Genomic DNA, 19,833 nt, shown 5'->3' with positions numbered 1-19,833 from the left:
TTAATTATCTGCCACATTCCCATGTAAATATCTGTCTTTGGAGGATGTGTCATTTTTATTCCAAATACAATTTATAATTTGAATCACAGGGCTATTTTTATCTCTATGGTTCAGTATTTTCTCAAGCAGCAACTTTAACTGCTATACTTTCCTGTCTTAAAAGGCAGAACTCTTCTAGTCTAAAAAAACTCATTTGTTGAAATGGGGGGACCTATTGTTTGAACCCCTTAGGGGCTTTAACAAAAATGCCTGTCTCTTTTTGCGCTTTATGAAACAAAGTAGCCTATATTTTGTGGATGTACAGCTACATTTCTCATGTAAGTTTGCGTAGTTTTTACACAAACATTTATTTTTCATATTGCACCAGTACAGTTAATGAGCAACCTGTACTTGTGGGCTTGTTTGTTCTGTCTAAAATGTTTATTTTGGAATAAAGAGGTTAATATAAAAAAAATTTTTTGTCCGATTCATCGATTAATCGAAAAAATAATCGGCCGATTCATCGATTTTTAAAATAATCGTTAGTTGCAGCCCTAATATATATATATATATATATATATATATATATATATATATATATATATATATATATATATACACGCATTTTACTGCACTAGTGGTTTGTTTTTCTGACAGTAGGCTGACAGTAAAGGGGGTATGAGAGAGGGGGAGAGACATGCAGCAAAGGACCACAGGCTGGATTCGAACCCGGGTCGGCCGCGTCGAGGGCTAAGGCCTCCGTACATGGTGCCACCTGCACGCCCATAACTATATTCTAAATTCAGCTGGATGATTTTCAGGGAAATTGATCCATTAGTAAAATATGGATTAGCAAGCATAGGTCCACATGTTATTAAAGCTTCAGAATATATATAGAAAACATGAGCTGTAGACAACTTTGGTTTGTTTAGTGTCCTTTGAAACTCTCATGACATTTAACAAACAAAGGCTGGTGCTTAAGGTATTCGTGGTTTATCAGGCTTTGTGATATTTGAGAACTCACATCTTCTTGAACCCTCTATCCATAAGAAGTGAGAATTTCTGAGGTTATAGTGGCATTTGGTTCATCTAGCTGTCAACACTGACCCTAGACAACCACATTTTGTTTTAAATAAAAAGTGCAAAATTGTGTTGAGATTTTTAAATTAAAGAACCCGACCCATACAGAAAGCATTTAGAAATGAAAGCTTTAGTCAAAACTAGTGTCACATGTGGTCACCACATCTTCTTATAGTTTAAAAACAAACTGCACACAGATAATGCATTGATTAGCTGGATCATTTTAAATCATCTCCAGCTCCTGTGACAGACTGAGGACCAGTGCATTGAACCCACCTTGTACACGTCTCCATATGTCCCACTTCCCACCCTCTGAATGAGCTCAAAGTCATGCTGGGGGTTCCTCCTCTGGATTTCACCGCTTGGTCGAGGAAAAATATCCATGATACCTTGAAACCGATGGATCCTTTACATTTAGTTGGCTTGATTAAACGGGGTGTGGGAGGCTGGCAGAACAGTCTGGATCAATGCTATTCAGACGGCGCCTGTCTGAGCTCCATGTCCTGAAGAGACACAAAGTTTAGGAAAGTCTTATAAAAGGGGTTAAATTAAAGGCTTAATCCCAATGCGCTTTAGTCTTAAAGGAAAAATAAGGGTTAGAAAAACAGATTTAAAGTTACATTCTTGAAATAAAATCTGTTAATTTTAATACAAATGAGTGGGGTGAACAATTCCAGTCCGTAGATGTTAATATACATCGATGTTAAACAAATAACATCACTTTTAGCAGGAAAACCGTAGCCATCCAGCCCATAGCCAGTGCCATCCAGCAAATAGCCAGAGCCAGCCGTTGGGTTAGCATTGGGGGGCTAACTGGCGCTAGCTAACATGCAAACGTTAACTTGGCCCCCCTCCGTCTGCATTTAACTTCTAACTGGGCTTACCTTTAGCAACGCAAACACACCGGCTAGGCTCGCCTTGCATTTCAGTTCCCCTCCAAGTCTTTAAATATATCCCGACGTCGAATAAATGCTTTAAAAAGTAAAACTGTTGCTCCTTTGTTGTGATGAAACAGTAGTAAAGTTCAGTTCGCTGCGACTCCAGTTTCTCCTGGTAGCGCTGCCAGCTACAGTCCACTTCACCCCCCTCTGTAATCACAGTCCTAAACCTCCCCGTTCAAATGTCATTTCCCCCCGTTGGCAGCTTTAAAGAAGCTGAAACATTTCCGGTTGAATTCTATCGCCGCACCGCGAATGTAATCGATTTGTTTCAGAATTTATTTCGAGAGAAACGCTCCCCTCAGAGCAACAGTGTGCTGCTAATCCGGGCAGTTTCTACAGACTGGTGGTGCGTTCAGGGTACTACGACCAAAATGTAGATAATCCCTTTTTTTTTTTTTTTTACCCTATTTCTGATATCTACGGAAGAGGATCAGGGCCAGAAAAAGAAGTTAAAATGTTAACTGATTTTTATTTATTTTTTTTCAGTATAATATGAGAAAAAAAGGTCAGAATTCTGGCTTTAATCTTAGAATTCTGACTTTTTTCCCCCTCAAAATTCTGTCTTTTTTTCTCAGAATTCTGATTTAAAACTCCTAATTCTGACTTTAATCTCAGAATTCTGACTTTTTCCTCTATCTCAGAATTCTGACTTTTTTTTCTCTAAATTCTGACTTTTATCTCAGAATTTGGACTTTTTTCTCTAAATTCTGACTCAAATCTCCTAATTCTGACTTTTTTTTCTCACAATTCTGACTTAAATCTTCAAATTCTGACATCTAACAAACATGTTAGCATCAAGCCGTAGCCATTTATGTTTTAGAGACTAAACTAGCTTTCTGTTTTTATCACTTTCTGATCTTCCATTAATTAAATAGAATCACCAGGGATCCCTCAGGGATGTAAAAAGTCACCTAATTCCCTCATTTTCCACCAATCTGATACTGTTCTACATCTACATTAAGATCCAAAATGCTGAGATTAAAGTCAGAATTCTGAGAAAAAAGACAGAATTCCGAGATTTAAAATCAGAATTCTGACTTTTTACCATATTAAATTGAAATAATATTAAAAATCAGTTAACTTTTTTTTTTCTTCCCAGTGGCCCTAATCCTCTTGCCCTTTTTAACTATTAGTTGATTACCTGTAAAGCTTAAATGTCCAACAATCCATTTGACAGAATAATGTAAAATAATAACCTTAATTCTAACGTAGTGTGATTTTCCCCCACAGTCTAACCATCATGTTAAGAATGTTCGTTCTGGAAATAACACCAAAAAAGCCCCTTCTGGAAGTAATAGTTATTTTTCTTCAATCTTTCCATACATTTAGCCGCTATTACTATTTTCTATAATCAAAATACTTTTTAAATGTTATGTATCTCAGTTAAATTCTGAAATATTTGTGGAAAGTCTAAAATATCAAAGGCTTAGTGACCTTTCAATTAGGTAAATATACATACCAGTTAATATGTTATTGAATTATGACTTTTATAAAAAAAACAACAAACAAAACACCCAAATTCATTCAATGAGATAATAATAATAGGAGCCTGATTATATTAACCAAAATTGTTTGTTTATGTTGTCTTTAATGAAATTATTTGTTGAATACTGTAATTTTTTTTAATCTTTTTTTATATTTGTGACGAGTTACGTGTACGCTTTAAATATTTTTAATCTAGTACAACATGTACGTTAACCGCACCTTCTGCAAATAAATGCTTGTTTTAGATGTTTTTTTTCAAATGCTGGTTTATCAAAGCAGGTCTGAAATTTGCTCAAGGAGATTTCAAAGTGACACACGGTCTTTGCAAAGATGTTTGCGCTAGAAACAAAGAAAAAACACTCAGGGTTGAAATGGCGAAATAAGGATCTATTTCCCTTGCCTGTGACATTTCCCTGATGTCACTGAAGGCACCATGAGTTCCAACTGTTGTACAACGCTGCCACCTACCGACAAAAACACAGATTGCATAATCAGTATTGTGACAGCAACAACAACAAAAAAGAATAGGTTGACGCTTAAAAAAACCCCACCTTGAATATTTTTTATCATTTAATGCTAATATACTGCTGTAACTCTATATAGCTGTAATACTTTGTAAACTTAATTTCATTCAACAACCGGAGCTGGAACGAAAGACAGCAGCGCCCCCTGGTGACATGAGCTGTGCATTACGCTGCGAATAAAAGCACCATCATCCTCCTGCAATAGGAACGTCGTTGTGCTGGAGATAAGGGCATCCTCCCAGCTCCCTGTGCTCATGACTACCGACTAGGGTCGCTCATTTTCGCTTGACGCCGCGGGATAAAAGGACTGCATTATGGTAAAACACCGCCCAGAGAGAGACAGCTGGGGTGAGTGTACGTAACAAACATTTCATCCTTCTTTCACACATCGGGTGGGAACGATGCAGCGCTCTATTTGCTCTGTTTGTTTTTGTTTCGTGTTGATTTTGACCAATGCTGATCAGACCAGCTCTGCATCTAATGTGTTTTTCCTTCATATGGAGGAAATCACCGTGCAGCATTTGTCCTCTGCAGGCCTGCTGATAATAATTTGAATATCTTACCATAAGAGTGGTTTAATGCGGTGATTGGCTTATGAAAAAGGCCTTGCTGGGTCAGCCTGGGCCTGTAAAGACACTAAATCACCATCTGATTCTAAGTGTTTGCTCTTCTTGTTAGTCTTTGGGGTAAATGTCAGAAATCTCAGGTGTTATTTTCCAACATTGCCTTTAATGCTGTTAAGCGTGGTTCTGGTGGTGCCCAGCATCCATTCTGTGTGAGTCAAACCAGCCTGTGAGGGAGTAGATGAAGATGTGTTAGAGATGAAAAAGCTGCTGCTGTTTGTAAAGCAGGGAGTTGATCTGGTCTGACCCACATAAAGCAGATTCTGACATCTTTAGCTGATTTAGGGGCAGAAGCAGAAGCAGCATGATTAGGTTGTTTGCCAGGCCATTGGAGAAGGGCCCCTGCAGTGGCAAACTGAACTGATGGCCCCTTTCAAGCCATATAAGAAACATTGGTTTATTTAAATAATTCACTGGGCCTTCCTGCTGGCTACTTCTTAACTTGTTACTTGGGCTTTATGAGAGATATCAAGTTTTTATTCCCGAGTCATTTCCTGGAAGACAAAGTCACATCTTTCTAGAGCGCAGGCCGGATGTCTGTGGGACACAGAGTGTTCTACAGTACAATTCATTCACCTTTTTACCTTTACCTCACATTACAACTACAGATATTGATCCATTTTATTTTTAATAGAGTAGATTAACAACAATTCTGGCTGCATTTGAATTTGACTCCTTTTAATTTGACCCTCAACGTATGGTTTACTTAGCTGGATTCAGATATCAGCTCGTAAACGGAGAGATTTTCTGCATAGTTTAATCTCAGGATACATTTAGCTGTTTTATGAAGGCCTAAGATGTTGGAGAACATTAGAGAACTTGCAGTGTGATGAAGACGAAGGAACAAAGCAGAAAGGTCAGGGAGAACGATTAGAGGAAGTTAAAATATGAGTGGGTTTAAAAAAGAAAAAGGCTTGTATTTAGATGATAAGAACAGTCAAAGTCCAACTCTTAATGCAAATAATAATAATTTCTTACGTTTATTTCTTTTTAACAGGCATTCTCCTTTCAAGCTGATTTATCTTGTAGTGTTAAAGCAAAGAATTTTTGCAAACTTTTAAAGGAATAAAATCTGAGTTGCAGGAAAACAAGAAAAAAGGTTTTTTAGTTGAACCATTTTGTGTCCCATAAAATCCAATTTACATAGATTTGGGATAAAATAAGCAAAGTTTTCCAAGGTTCTGCTTGTAGCTTCGTTGCTTCATGAACTAACAGTGATTGGAAACACTCAGAGCTGCTGCTGGGAAACCTTTTAGCCCAAGTGAAGCAGCGACAGATTGGAGTGATTCAGTCTAATGAATATTACTGCTTGGAAAAACGGGGTTTATCTTTCCTGCCTTCTCACTTAATGGACTGTTAAGTTTAGCCGTCATCACTGCGAAGACCTTCTGGCTCCTCTGTAATCATTTCAGTTGTCTTGTAAGTGAGATTCTTTCAGCTCACCTTGTGCTTTCTTTACTCACTGAAGATGATTTCCTCTCTCTGATTTGTCCTTCAGGGTCTCTGAGTGACAAAAATGTTTATGAGTGGAGCTCAGAGGAAGAGGAGCCGGATGGACGAGCCCGGCCCGTCCAGGTGCTGCTGGTCAAAGACGACCACACCTTCGAGCTGGACGAGGCGGCGCTGAGCCGCATCCTCCTCTCCGAGGAGGTCAGGGACCGAGAAGTGGTGGCCATCTCTGTGGCGGGGGCTTTCCGCAAGGGCAAGTCCTTCCTCATGGACTTCATGCTGCGCTATATGTACCACCATGTAAGTGCCTGCAAGTATGTGAGGTTTCTTAGAAAACTAAATAGTAAAATCACAATTATAGAGATTAAAGTATGCAGTTAGATGTCATTGTTTGCTACTGTCCCCTCCTATTCTTTAAAAGAATGATATTTGATGAATTTCTCTGGATTCTGAACTTTTTAAAAAAGATTCATCCTTTTAAAATGTTGATAGCCTGTCTAGTTTAGTTTTTAGTCGTCGGAATGACAGATCGAGCAGCGTTAAACTAACAAACTGTGACGTTTTGTTGCTCAGGCGTCTGAAAACTGGCTCGGCGACGCTAACGAGCCGCTGACGGGCTTCTCCTGGAGGGGGGGCTCTGAGAGGGAAACCACTGGGATCCAAATCTGGAGCGAGGTCTTTCTGGTGGATAAACCAGATGGTAGAAAGGTCAGAAGGATTTCTATATGCAGTTAGAAAGAGAAACTGGGAGCAAACATTGATCTGTGCAACACCTTTAAAATAAATACATTTCCATTGCAGCAGCATGATGGAATGCTGGACACTTTTTTAAGTGCATGAATTTGGTGGGAAACTAATTCAGAGGTTGTGTTTTTTTTAGTAACCTTCCAGATGGAGAAAAAAACCTCAAATTTTTGGCACAGATTGGCAACTTAAAGTCTCCAAAAGAAACATTAGACACCATTATATTTGCTTGTTGTTTGGGAGGAATTCATTCCTGTCTTAGCATCACATGTGGAGTTTACTAAACTCTGCTGAGGCTCTAACTGCAATTAGTTGAGCAGCAAAATCTCCAAGTAGGTCTGGTATTAAACTAAGGATGATTTCACGTCTTCTGTTGAGCACAGTGGAGGATCTGTGATGATGTGGGCCTTTTTCTTTCCCAGTTACCATGGGAACCTAATGTTACAGAAATACTGACCTGCTGGACTCGACCAGCAAACTGAGCGTGGAGCATCTTTGGCTCTGAGACAAATGCTAATGATAAAAACATGCTGGGAACCATTAAAAGTACTACTTGGATCCTGCAGGTGTATAAAATCGAGCACCTCGGTATAGAGTGGGAGCTCACATTCTGAGATAGACGGCGTACAGAATACACCAACTATGTTATGAGTCAATAGGGGTATCGGGTGTAACGCAGCACAGCACCGCAGGGCTCTGTGGCCGTAGTACCTGGTCACATCAGCTGTAACACAGATTCTAACCAGTGTCGCATAAAAAGCACCTCGATATGAAGACTTTTTCCTTCCTTCTTAGAGGAAAGAGCAGGTCTGTGTGATTAAAACCTGTTAGAAACTCAGCTTTCCACAGTTGCAGTGATATATGACGGATACCTGGCAGCCTCACATCAGTGTCTGACCTCATAAATGCTCTCCTGTCATTTTCACGGGGGTGGCCGGTCAGGGACCAATGGGGACTGAGGGGTGGCTCCAATCTGATCAGCACCAAAACCAGTTTAGTTCTGTTTACATTAATCACACTTTACCAACAGGAAAACTCAGGGTTAAGGTGCTGTTGTAGCTAACGCCTTGCTAAAGCAATTCTATTAAGAATCTGGTCTTAGTAGAACAAGCGCATGAAAAAGGTAGTGACACAGAACAATGTACTGTTAATCCTGCAGAGTGGTTTTATTCCCATGTCAGAATTCTGATCAAAAGCTGCATAGGTAACCTACACTGCAAAAAATGTAAATCTAAGTAAATATATTTTTCTTAAAACAAGTGCATTTCTTCTTGAATTGAGCAGGTAAGTAAGACTCTTTGCCAATGGAATAAGACAATTTTTCATTTAAAATAAGAAAAAACGACTATAGTCTCTTACTTCAAGTGCATAATATCTAATTTATCTTATTTTAAGGTTAAAAAGGCTCATTCCATTGGCAGATCTTCTTATTTTCCAAATTTAAGGTAAAAACACTTGTTTGAAGGCATTTTAACTAATTTTCAGAACGTTTTTGCAGTGTAGAGCTATGGATGATCTAGATGAATTTAGCAGAAATGTTTAGAGTTACGGTTGTTTAAAAAAAAAAGTAAAAGCATGATGGAAGCAGAAGAAATTGTGACACTAGTTTTTGTTTTGTTTTTTACACTAAATGCATGTACTAAATAATGATATTTTACAGCTACAGTAAAATATAAATTTATTTGATGTCTTTATTCACATCTTTGCTAGTAATAAAAAATGCCTGTGTTCACACTGACGGGTCGGTTTCTCTGGACTCAGGTGGCCGTGTTGCTGATGGACACGCAGGGAACATTTGACAGCCAATCCACGCTCAGGGATTCCGCCACCGTGTTCGCCCTGAGCACCATGATCAGCTCCATGCAGGTACAACACTTTTAATCCCAGAACAGTTTTACCAAGAAAAATAAATATATATTTGTTTGTTTTGACACAACCGTATATCATGACTGTAAGGAAACTCTTTGGTTTAGGTTTACAACATTTCCCAGAACGTACAGGAGGATGACCTCCAACACTTGCAGGTAAAAGTCAAGGCTACATATTTTCTTTCTAATATAAAGTTAGTGTTTCTGAATATTTGCAGGATTTTTCACTATGTGATGTCACTTATTTCAGCTTTTCACGGAGTACGGAAGGCTAGCGATGGAGGAAACTTTCCTAAAACCTTTCCAGGTACTGGAGGCGTTTGTGTCACTTCTTTTCCGATTAAATGCGGTTTGAAAACAAATTTTCTCTTTACTAAATATCTTTAAACACTGAATTATCATTTTAAACAATAAGTTGAGGCTCTGCCTGTGAGGATGATGTCATGTCTAATCTGCTGTGCTGGATGGTGAATTTTCTCTCCTAGTCCCTGATTTTCCTGGTCCGAGACTGGAGCTTTCCATACGAGTTTCCCTACGGACAGGAGGGGGGGATAAAGTTTCTAGAGAAAAGACTGAAGGTCAGTGAGGGCTGAATTTAACCCGAGTATTTAATGCTGGTGGATCTTTCTGTCCTGCAAACCTGCAGGAGAATGAAAACAAGTTAGAATGTCAGCATAAGGTTCAATAATTCAGTTATTTAATAAAACATACATGCAGATTATAGCATAAAGCTAATAGATGTATAAATAACTGCTAAAAACGTTATGTAACCAAGCCTGTTAACGGAAAGTTAAGTGGAAGGAAAAAGTTTGCTGAAAAAGTGCATAAGAAACAAGAGATTTTAAAGCACAGCCTCATTCAAAAGTAAAGCAGATTTACCAGAGTTTGTTTAGCAGCTGGAGTCGGAGCTTCTACAGCACCACAGAAAGTCCCGTCCAGGTCAGAGGCTACAACTGATAGGGTGCGTCTGAACCAGAGGACACATCAGATGGCTCTCAGCTGGGCTAAAGAGAAAAAGAAGCAGATAATGTCACATTAGCTGGACACCAATCTGACGTTTCTGCAGTCAGTGATGATGTGGACGTCCTGGTTTATCCATAGTTGTTTACTCCAAAGTCAGTGCAGGTGTCTCCCAGGAAATGTCAGGATATTTTGTTCTTCCTCTATGCTGTCAAGGACTTGGTTCTTTAGAGTGGAAAAAGAACAAATACCTGCTTTAATAAGAGCCTGTATGTAAAAATGTAAAGCAGTGGGCTGCCGTGGCGTGGCGCTCGGGGAGCAGTGGGCTGCCGTGGCGTGGCGCTCGGGGAGCAGTGGGCTGCCATGGCGTGGCGTTTGGGGAGCAGTGGGCTGCCATGGCGTGGCGTTTGGGGAGCAGTGGGCTGCCGTGGCGTGGCGCTCGGGGAGCAGTGTGGGGTTTAGGGGTCTTATAAGGGAACCCAGAGTGGAGGCTGTGGGGATCACACCGGGTACTTGCAACCTTCTCAGAACACAAACGCACAGCTCTAACCACTAGGCCATCACTCCCCTCACCAACCCTTAATGAGAACGCGTATCACTGATTTATTGGTTGAACATAAAACATAACTCAGCTTAACTCTTAAACTCCATATAGACTTTTTGGAGTTTTGAAAAGTGGATGAAAGGGAAAAACCGAAGTCAGCTCTGCAGTTGAGCTCAAAGTCACACCTCAGGATGATCGCCTCCATGGAATTTAGGCAAAGTACTGAGAAAAATGACACTATAGATCACATGGATGTACTTGATCCTGATTATATACAGTATTATGTCACATTTAGATTTTCTTCCAAACTGAATTGAAAGTTTTTTTTTCATTATTTACTAGAAATAAACTACAGTAAATGACCTGAAGTAGATTTAGTCCATTTCATGAGGTGACATAAGTAAATTCTTGAAATAAATGATCTTTTTCAATAGTCAGAGGTTTGGCTATAGAACCAGAACTATGTGCTTCTGCTGCAGATCTCTGAGAACCAGCATGAGGAACTTCAGAACGTACGGAAGCACATCCACTCCTGCTTCACCAACATCTCCTGCTTCCTGATGCCTCACCCCGGCCTCAAGGTGGCCACCAACCCTCACTTCGACGGCAGAATTAAAGGTACAGCGTCTCTGTCAGTGGGACCTTTGCAGCCAGTGCGGCAGTAGATGTTACAAATAGATGCTTTAAAAGCTTGGAAGATGTCTGTTAATCACATTTTTAACTCAGAAAATAGTTCTAATTGTGTAAAATACAATGGATGTGTGATTTAGAGCCATAACTATTATGGTGAATATGAATTACTGTCAAAAGATAACAGATTTACTCTGTTTGTGCTTCTTTTTTTTAAAATCTCAAAAATTTTAGCTCATCAAAAGAATTTGATAAACCTTTAAATCAAGTTATGGCTCCTGGTTTGAACTGTGCTGACTGCCAATAGAGCTAGCATGCTCCATAATGCACATGAAATCTGGATGTAACCTGTTTGACTGGTGGTTTTAGGTCTTTTTTAGCTGAAATTCAGTCAAATTTGCCTTCTATAAAGGCCAGTTTTTCTTTTTTTTCTCCTTAGTTGTATGTTTAGAATTTGTAGCTAACATATTTTAAAAGAGGAGCAGGCTGGTGGATTAAAGCACAGTTGCACTGTGTTCAGCAGTAATTTTGTTACCGATACAAAGAAACTAAACTCATAACTTCAGCACCAGATTGTTGCACAGATTTAGCATTAATTTTTCTTCTTTAGAGATTGACGGCGAGTTCATAAATAACCTGAAGATCCTGATCCCCTGGATCCTCAGTCCTCGTAACATCGACGTGAAGGAGATCAACGGGAGCAAGATCACCTGCAGGGGCCTGCTGGAGTACTTTAAGGTTGCTACACCATCCGTGATGCGAGGGTTTAGGAAAATTAATTCCTTGTGTTTTTTATTCATAACTTTTTATTTTTCTTATGCTTCAGGCATACATCAAAATATACCAAGGGGAAGAGTTGCCTCATCCAAAGTCGATGCTGCAGGTACCATGGAATATATCTGATATTTTTAATATTTCTGGATATTTCTGGATCACATCTGATGTGTTGCTTTTATTACTTATCTGCTGTCACTCAGGCCACAGCAGAGGCCAACAATTTAGCAGCAGTTGCAGCTGCAAAGGATCTCTACAACAAAAAAATGGAGGAGGTTGGTGGAAAGTAAATATAAGCCTCGGGTTGGAACTTCTTTGTCACTTTAACACCATTCTTCTCTGCTCCAAGGTCTGCGGGGGTGATAGACCCTTCCTGGCCCCCAGCGAGCTGCAGAACCGACACGGAGCCATCAGGGAGGAGGCCCTGCAGCTCTTCCGTGGCGTCAAAAAGATGGGTGGCGAGGAGTTTAGCCGCCGCTACCTGCAGCAGCTGGAAAGCGAGATCGACGAGGTGTTTGTTCAGTACATCAAGCACAACGACTCCAAGAACATTTTCCACGCTGCCCGCACGCCGGCAACACTCTTCGTGGTCATCTTCGTCATGTACGTGGGCGCGGGGATCACGGGCTTTGTGGGTGTGGACATCATCGCCAGCTTGTGCAACATGATCCTGGGCCTGGCGCTGATCACTCTCTGCACCTGGGCCTACATCCGCTACTCAGGGGAGTACAGGGAACTCGGCGCCGTCATCGACCAGGTGGCCGGAGCGCTTTGGGACCAGGTAGGTCGAATAACCTGAATCCAAACAACTAAATTACTGTTGAGCCAATTATAATTACCAATCCATATTTAAAATGTAGATCCAGATTCTCATAGGAGATTTTAAAATGCAATTTTTGTTAAATGTTTGTTAAGGACTCAAATCAATCATCCTAGCTAACTTAAAGTCAGAAAGAAATTAGAAACTCATTAAATGTACATAATACGTCCACTAGGTGGCGACAAACACTACACAGAGTTTATCAGTGAAAATGGTAAACTTTTTAAAATTTTGTGGAAACAGGCTTTATTCATGAAAGCTGATAGTGAAGGGGAGGATGCAAGAAAGAATAGAGGAAAAAAGAGGAAGGTCACTAAAAAGGAAAGAAGGGAACTGTATAAGGAAGGATGGAAAAGGAGGAAGGAAAGAGGGAGAGGAGAGGACCCAAGGAAAGGGGAGAATCACACTGGGATAATTGGCAAAAAAATAAAGGGTAAAAATGGTTTACAAAAAACAAAGAAGACCAAAAAAATAAAGATTCAAGATAGAATAGGAAAAGGGCTGGATAAAATAAAATGAGTAACCTTTAACACTAAAGAAAACAAGGAAGAGGTAGGACACAAGAAAGGGATGACGGAAAAAAGATGGAAAGGAATGAAGATCAGGATGGATGAAGGAAGGAAGGAGATAAAAGATGTCGGTCTGGAAATAATACGTGCATATCCTCCCATATTTTTGTCTTACTGTGTTAGAATCCAGCTTCTATCATCATTTTCCTCTAAAATGTAGTAAATCAAGTGTGTTCAGTACCTTTCCACTTACCTTCTGTGTATTTGTTCTATTTAATGCTTCTAGGGGAGCACAAATGAGGTGAGTATCACAAAGAGCCAGAGGGGCTAAAGCATCTGCTTACCCAACAAGCTCTCATGTTTGTGTGTGCTTGTCTTCCATCTACTTTAGTGCAGGAAATCAAGTCCTTCCTTGTTGCTCCAAAAACATGTCTTACCATGTGCAGATATGTGCCCCTACGCCTCAGCTTATGTCTGCCGATGATAAGCTTTAACACAAATCCCGTTTGTAAAAATGACTTAGAGCTTGGCTGGAGGTTCGACCTTCCAGCTGATGAAAGCAAACATGGTGCAAAAGGGTTGGTTTAGAGCAAAGCATATCATTGCTAGAAATGTCCAGATCTAAATCTAATGTAGGAATGAGGCAGAACATGAACGGGTATCGCAGAATAAAAAAAAAAAAAAAAAGCGTGCTTCTGTCTCTGCAAAGGTGGTAGACGTGGATCCAAAGATCTACACACTGCGGAAATTATTAAATAAATACATTCAAGACGGTAGAAAAACTGTTTTTATGGACATTTTATTATTATAAGGAAAAAGAATCCAAATCTTAAAGGTATAGTGGAGGATCACAAATTTTTACCGGCCCCTGAGACGGAACGCCTATTAAACGTGTGCGAGAGCGTGCACGAGGAGAAATGTGCTCGTGCACGCTCGTGCACGCTCCTCTGTTTAAAAGTTGCTGCTCATACTGTACAAGCTCACTTTCCAAAGGAAGATTTGATATTTTTTCCACTATTTCAGACTCTCCACCGGTGAGTGAAAATGGAGACGAGCACGTAGGATGGCCTGACATGAACATATCACCAGAATGATTGACAATTACGAGGACCACTTATTTTGATGATCCACCCGGAAAAAAAAAAAATCCTCCACTTTACCTTTAATGCTGACGTTCTGCACACGAAAATTAAACTCACTCAAAGAACAACGGTCTAACTTTTTTTATTTTTTCAGCTCGTCTTGACCTTTTGAGAGCGTGACGATGGTTTGGTTGAAATTTCAGAATAAGAATAAAATGATTCCTCTTATTTTAAGAGTAATGTCACTTTAAAAAACAACCCTCCCCAAAAAAAAATAAAAAATTCACAATTTAAAAAAAAGCACTACTGTAGATTTTGGAACAGATTCTAGCCAAGCAACTTTTGCATATACTATTGGTAGGTTTCTTTTTTTTCTTCCTCAAAACAAGACTTATTCGTATATAAGAATGTTTGACTTTTGTCACGTAATGCTTTTTTTTGTAGGAACAGAGTGCATGCGATGCTTTTCAGTTGTTTATCTGTAATGGGATAACAGTTAATCATTATGGAGGATAAAAAGTGCCAAAATTAAATAAATAAATATGTTAGGGGGCGGGGTTAACGCGAATCGAGTCTCTGTAATCGATTTGCTCCGCCTTATTGTTCAGGGTGACCAATCAGGTGTTAGATAACCGCCCCCTAACTTTGATGGGTGAGTTTGACAGATTCTTTTAATGGTTTAGATGCACTGGACTATGAAATAATTAAATGCAAACTGAAATAATTATATATATATTTTTTTTAATAAAATGAAGACATTTTATTAAATTAATGACACATTTATATTTTTAATTCCTTATTTATTTAATGAATTACACATTTTATTGTTTATCGCTGTATTTATTACTTTATATTAGTGACATGGTTTTAATTAATGAATGACACATTTATTTATTTAATTCCACATTTAATTAATTTTTTTTTTTTTTTAATGCTGTATTTATTTTGGCACTTTTTATCCTCCATAAATCATGTGCAGAAACTTGAAATAAAACCCATTGTGACTTCAATAAGGTTATAAACCAGCTCAGCAGCAACAGTTGGTGTGCATGATGCATGTAATGGATGTTTATTAAGTATTTTAGTCCTATTGGAGAATATTAAAGTTTATTTCCAGCTGAAAAAGACTGGAGAAGCTTTGCTGCTTGTCTCTTTAAATGTGGAAGTAGATGGACTTTTATTTTCTTGAACACAGCAGCATCTTTTAACGCTTTATTTTTCTCATACAGGCTCTGTATAAGCTGTACAATGTAGCGGCCAACCACCGGCACCTGTACCACCACGCTTTCCCTGGAGCCCATGCGGACGAAGGTGCGGAGGAGCGAGACAAGAAGAAAGACTGATGGCAACGCAGTCGGGACTTTCTTTAGGGATGTACAGAGGGGGAGGGGGAAGGAGAGGGGACATCCTCACCCATGGAGCACTTCTGTATTCTGGTGATGGCTGCTGCAGCCAACAAGTCCAGGCACTACTTTAATCCTTATACTGAACTTTATAACGTTCATATATCAGATTGTCAGAGCACCTCAGTAGTGGGGGGAGGGGTCGTGTGTCACGTTTCATCTGGACAGATACAGGGGGCGCTCTGCTGGAGGAGACCTCCTCGTACCCGTCTGCCGTTTAGAATCACAGATCTCTGTCATTTAATGCAGGCAATTCTTTTTTTTCCAAAGTGTTGCAGAGTTTGTGAGACAAATGTTCTGTTCTTTAAGGTTTCGTGTTTATATCTACGATCTGCAAAGGCCAAATTATGTACAGTGTGTTGAATAATGAAGCAGCATTATCTGCATGTTGATGTTTCTCATCTTTAAGCTCAGAATTCAGGTATACTTTTTAAGAAAAAAAACATGTTTTAATGGTTGTGACAAAGTGGTATCGTGCCATAAAATGTTGATTTGTTTTTCTTCCATACATCCGTTCCAGCCGAGGCAAATATAAACACTAAGGTTTTTAGGTGCATCTCAACTTTAATGGCGTTAGAACCACCAACTTTAGTGGGTTTTGTCAGGATTTTGTCCAACAGACCAACGCAGGCGTATTGAGACTGGAAGGGAGGTTGAAGAAAGAATCTGGAAAGTGTGGGGTGCATTTCTGCCCCTCTGAACCATTTGTCCCTGCAGACTCCTGAGGTGCAGACAGGTTGGGTAAAAAAAAAAAGAACAAATTTCGATCCTGCCAGATGCTGAAATAGATTTAATCTCTTGACCCTCCGAGCACATAATTGATTTAAACATTTATGTTTAAGGTTTGTTTACTTGCTAGAGGGTTGAAATTGTCCATCCTAGATGTTATTCGGTTTCCTTTCGACTGTAATAAAGTTAAACTTATCCTTCCATCAACTCTGACCAGCTTCCCTGTTTTGGGGAAAAAAGTAAACCCACAGCATGATCTTGCCACCACCATGTATCTTGTTTGAACATTTGCATCCTTACAACCCCACCCTGAGCTTTAAAGCCCACAAATCAAAAGTTACTTTCCTAGATTGTGGTTCAGCTGGTCTCTGCACATTAAGAGACTGTTGATCAAGCTTTATCTTCCTCTTCGTATTTGAATTATAATCCTTTTTGTGTGTTCTATCACAGAAAACCCTGTTAAAACACACTGGAGGTTGTGGTTGTAGGTGTGATAAAAAGAGGGAGAATTTAAGTTACATTTCCTCTTTCTGGAGTAGTTCCTGGATCAGGTGTATTTTAGGGCCTTAGTGGCGACATACAGGTGCTGGTCATAAAATTAGAATATCATGAAAAAGTAGATTGATTTCAGTAATTCCATTTAAAAAGTGAAACTTGTATATTATATTCATACATTACATACAAACTCATATATTTCAGATGTTTATTTTGTTTAATTTTGATGATTACAAATGACAACAAATGAAAATCTCAAATTCATCATATCAGAAAATTAGAATATTACTGAAGACCAATAAAAACAAAGGATTTATAGAAATGTTGGCCAACTGAAAAGTATGAACATGAAAAGTATGAGCATGTACAGCACTCAGTATTTAGTTGGGCCTCCTTTGGCCTGTATTACTGCAGCAATGCGGCGTGGCATGGAGTCGATCAGTCTGTGGCACTGCTCAGGTGTTATGATAGCCCAGGTTGCTCTAATAGTGGCTTTTAGCTCTTCTGAATTGTTGGGTCTGGTGTATTGCATCTTCTTCACAATACCCCATAGATTTTCTATGGGGTTAAGGTCAGGAGAGTTTGCTGGCCAATTAAGAACAGGGATACCATGGTCCTTCAACCAGGTACTGGTAGCTTTGGCACTGTGTGCAGGTGCCAAGTCCTGTTGGAAAATGAAATCTGCATCTCCAAAAAGTTGGTCAGCTGCAGGAAGCATGAAGTGCTCTAAAACTTCCTGGTATGTGGCTGCGTTGACCCTGGACCTCAGAAAACACAATGGACCAACACCAGCAGATGACATGGCACCCCAAACCATCACTGACTGTGGAAACTTTACACTGGACTTCAAGCAACGTGGATGAAGTGCCTCTCTTCTTTTCCTCCAGACTCTGGGACCTTGATTTCCAAAGGAAATGCAAAATTTACTTTCATCAGAGAACATGACTTTGGACCACTCACCAGCAGTCCAGTCCTGTTTCTCTTTAGACGCTTCTGACGCTGTCTGTGGTTCAAGAGTGGCTTGACACAAGGAATGCGACAGCAGAAACCCATGTCTTTCATACGTCTGTGTGTGGTGGTTCTTGAAGCACTCACTCCAGCTGCAGTCCACTCTTTGTGAATCTCCCCCACATTTTTGAATGGGTTTTGTTTCACAATCCTCTCCAGGGTGCGGTTATCTCTCTTGCTTGTACACTTTTTTCGACCACATCTTTTCCTTCCCTTCGCCTCTCTATTAATGTGCTTGGACACTGAGCTCTGTGAACAGCCAGCCTCTTTAGCGATGACCTTTTGTGTCTTGCCCTCCTTGTGCAAGGTGTCGATGGTCGTCTTTTGGACAACTGTCAAGTCAGCAGTCTTCCCCATGATTGTGTAGCCTATAGAACTAGACTGAAAGACCATTTAAAGGCTTTTGCAGGTGGTTTGAGTTAATTAGCTGATTAGAGTGTGGCACCAGGGGCCATCAATTTTGAACCTTTTCACAATATTCTAATTTTCTGATATGATGAATTTGAGATTTTCATTTGTTGTCATTTGTAATCATCAAAATTAAACAAAATAAACATCTGAAATATATGAGTTTGTATGTAATGTATGAATATAATATACAAGTTTCACTTTTTAAATGGAATTACTGAAATCAATCTACTTTTTCATGATATTCTAATTTTATGACCAGCACCTGTATAGGTGAAATGCAGCGCAGAGTAAGCGTCAGGTTCACAGCACCCAGCTGGCATCGTCTCACCTTTTAATCCGCTTTGCAGCTTTTGCATTTGCGCAGCATCCCGTGCATGCATGTTTGGCTTTTGAAGGTAAAGGGGTTGTTTTATGTGTAGTTTCTATTGAGACAAAGAGGAGGCCGGCGGATCCATTGTTTTGCTTCTCACTGAATGTTCGAGCAAATCCCAGGAATGTAGCCGTTCCGCGTCCGCAGAGGAATCAAAACTAGATGCTGCTGGGCGCGGCCACGGGGCCGGCTTTGGGAAAAGGCTCCTCATTCCAGATCTCATCCGTCATCTTTACAAACGTAACTTGAATCCTCGGAGCTAAACAGTTGGGCCTCATAAACACGAAGCTTTCTGATAGAGACAGACACTTTATTAGTGAGTGGATGCTTTAGCTTCTTTGACTGCCGACCTGAAATCAGAGCAGCAGCTGCAGCGTTTCTCATCATTTAGGAAGCTGATGATGAGGTTTGACCTGAATGGCAGCAGCCTGGTTTCTGGAGTCTTCCAGCGTGTAATCAGCATCACGGAGGCTTTGAAGCAACACATGTTCCTTCCTAATATCCCTGTTGAGTGTTTTAGGAGCTTAATTAGCTTCATCAGTCAGAGAAGTTGTTTATTTTTCTTCTTCCATCCCTCTATGCTTAGGAAAGTGGTAAATCTTTCAATTTAGCTCTTTGGCTTAAACACTGCAAAGTTACAGACACAAAGATAAATAAAGTTGGACCAAATTAATGAACACAAAGCTGTTCCATTGCATTTTTTATCATAATCTTAAGATATTAAGAGTTAATTTGTCAGCAGTTATTAAAAAAAATTCTATTCGAAGGCGTTTAAATAACTACCGTTCGTTTGGGACTTTTTATTGGTTTATTTTGTTCTAGAAGCAGGGTAAATTGTTTGATGTTTTGGATTTTATTTAAACTCATTTACTAAATACATAAAGTAGGAATCGGGAACATTTTCAGTGTAAAGAGTCACTTCTGCCCTTGATTCTAATAAAAACTCTCCAGTTAAGGACCGCAGCGTTTCTATTTTAGAGTTCTAGATAAATGAAACTCAACTTTTACAGATCAAGACTTCTGCATAACAAGTTTACTCAAGGTCTAAGTAAAACAATTTTAACGCTATTTTTAAGTGATAAGAACTTATTTGATTTAAACAAAATATAAAATTTATGGTAGTTTCCATTTTAATAAGAAAAACCAGTAAAAATAAAAAGGTATTTTTCCTGTAAATCAAATTTTGTGAATTTTCCAATAGAAAAACACGCATGTAGTTAAACATGTGGCTCAATCAGTGATCTCAAATGTCCAGTTCTTATTTTTAAAATACTGTAAAGTTTCATAAGGCGTGATCAATCCACTCATTAAAAAAAAAGGAAAAAGTTACCAAAATAAAAGGGCTCTTCTGTAAATGAAGACAGTAAATCCGCTCCCAGTCTGGTTTTATTCTGTAAATAAATGT

At 39.4% G+C, this 19,833-nt stretch overlaps 2 protein-coding genes across 14 annotated transcripts in view; one reads left to right on the top strand and one right to left on the bottom strand.

Annotated features, from left to right (window-relative positions):
- The window catches only part of map4k5 (mitogen-activated protein kinase kinase kinase kinase 5), a 44,870-nt gene extending 42,523 nt beyond the window's left edge, over positions 1-2,347 (bottom strand). For all 10 annotated transcript variants that reach the window (XM_038285111.1, XM_038285112.1, XM_038285113.1 and 7 more), the window contains exons 1-2: positions 1,944-2,347; positions 1,336-1,562 (exon numbers count right to left, since the gene is read on the bottom strand). In XM_038285111.1, coding sequence (XP_038141039.1) covers positions 1,336-1,443 — 108 coding nt within the window. In that variant the 5' untranslated portion in view covers positions 1,444-1,562; positions 1,944-2,347. The remainder of the gene's footprint in view (positions 1-1,335; positions 1,563-1,943) is intronic.
- Positions 2,348-4,168: 1,821 nt separating this feature from the next.
- atl1 (atlastin GTPase 1) lies at positions 4,169-15,911 on the top strand. Of its 4 annotated transcripts, none has more exons than XM_038285169.1 (14): positions 4,169-4,363; positions 6,131-6,381; positions 6,655-6,789; positions 8,587-8,691; positions 8,799-8,849; positions 8,944-9,000; positions 9,179-9,271; positions 10,677-10,815; positions 11,438-11,565; positions 11,654-11,710; positions 11,805-11,876; positions 11,951-12,382; positions 13,217-13,231; positions 15,242-15,911. In XM_038285169.1, exons 1-14 carry the CDS (start codon positions 4,324-4,326, stop codon positions 15,353-15,355), a joined length of 1,689 nt encoding a protein of 562 aa, XP_038141097.1. In that variant the 5' UTR covers positions 4,169-4,323; the 3' UTR covers positions 15,356-15,911. The 4 variants fall into 4 exon arrangements, with proteins under 4 accessions (XP_038141097.1, XP_038141100.1, XP_038141099.1 ...); XM_038285170.1 differs by having other exon boundaries at positions 4,170-4,357; XM_038285172.1 differs by lacking the exon at positions 13,217-13,231 and having other exon boundaries at positions 4,169-4,357.
- Positions 15,912-19,833: the final 3,922 nt, after the last annotated feature.

Source organism: Cyprinodon tularosa, unplaced genomic scaffold (genome assembly GCF_016077235.1).
Source record: "Cyprinodon tularosa strain WSP-4 unplaced genomic scaffold, ASM1607723v1 ctg207, whole genome shotgun sequence".
NCBI classification, from domain to species: domain Eukaryota; kingdom Metazoa; phylum Chordata; class Actinopteri; order Cyprinodontiformes; family Cyprinodontidae; genus Cyprinodon; species Cyprinodon tularosa.
The sequence above is the reverse complement of the archived record's forward strand: the minus strand, read 5'-3'. Positions and strand labels throughout refer to the sequence as shown.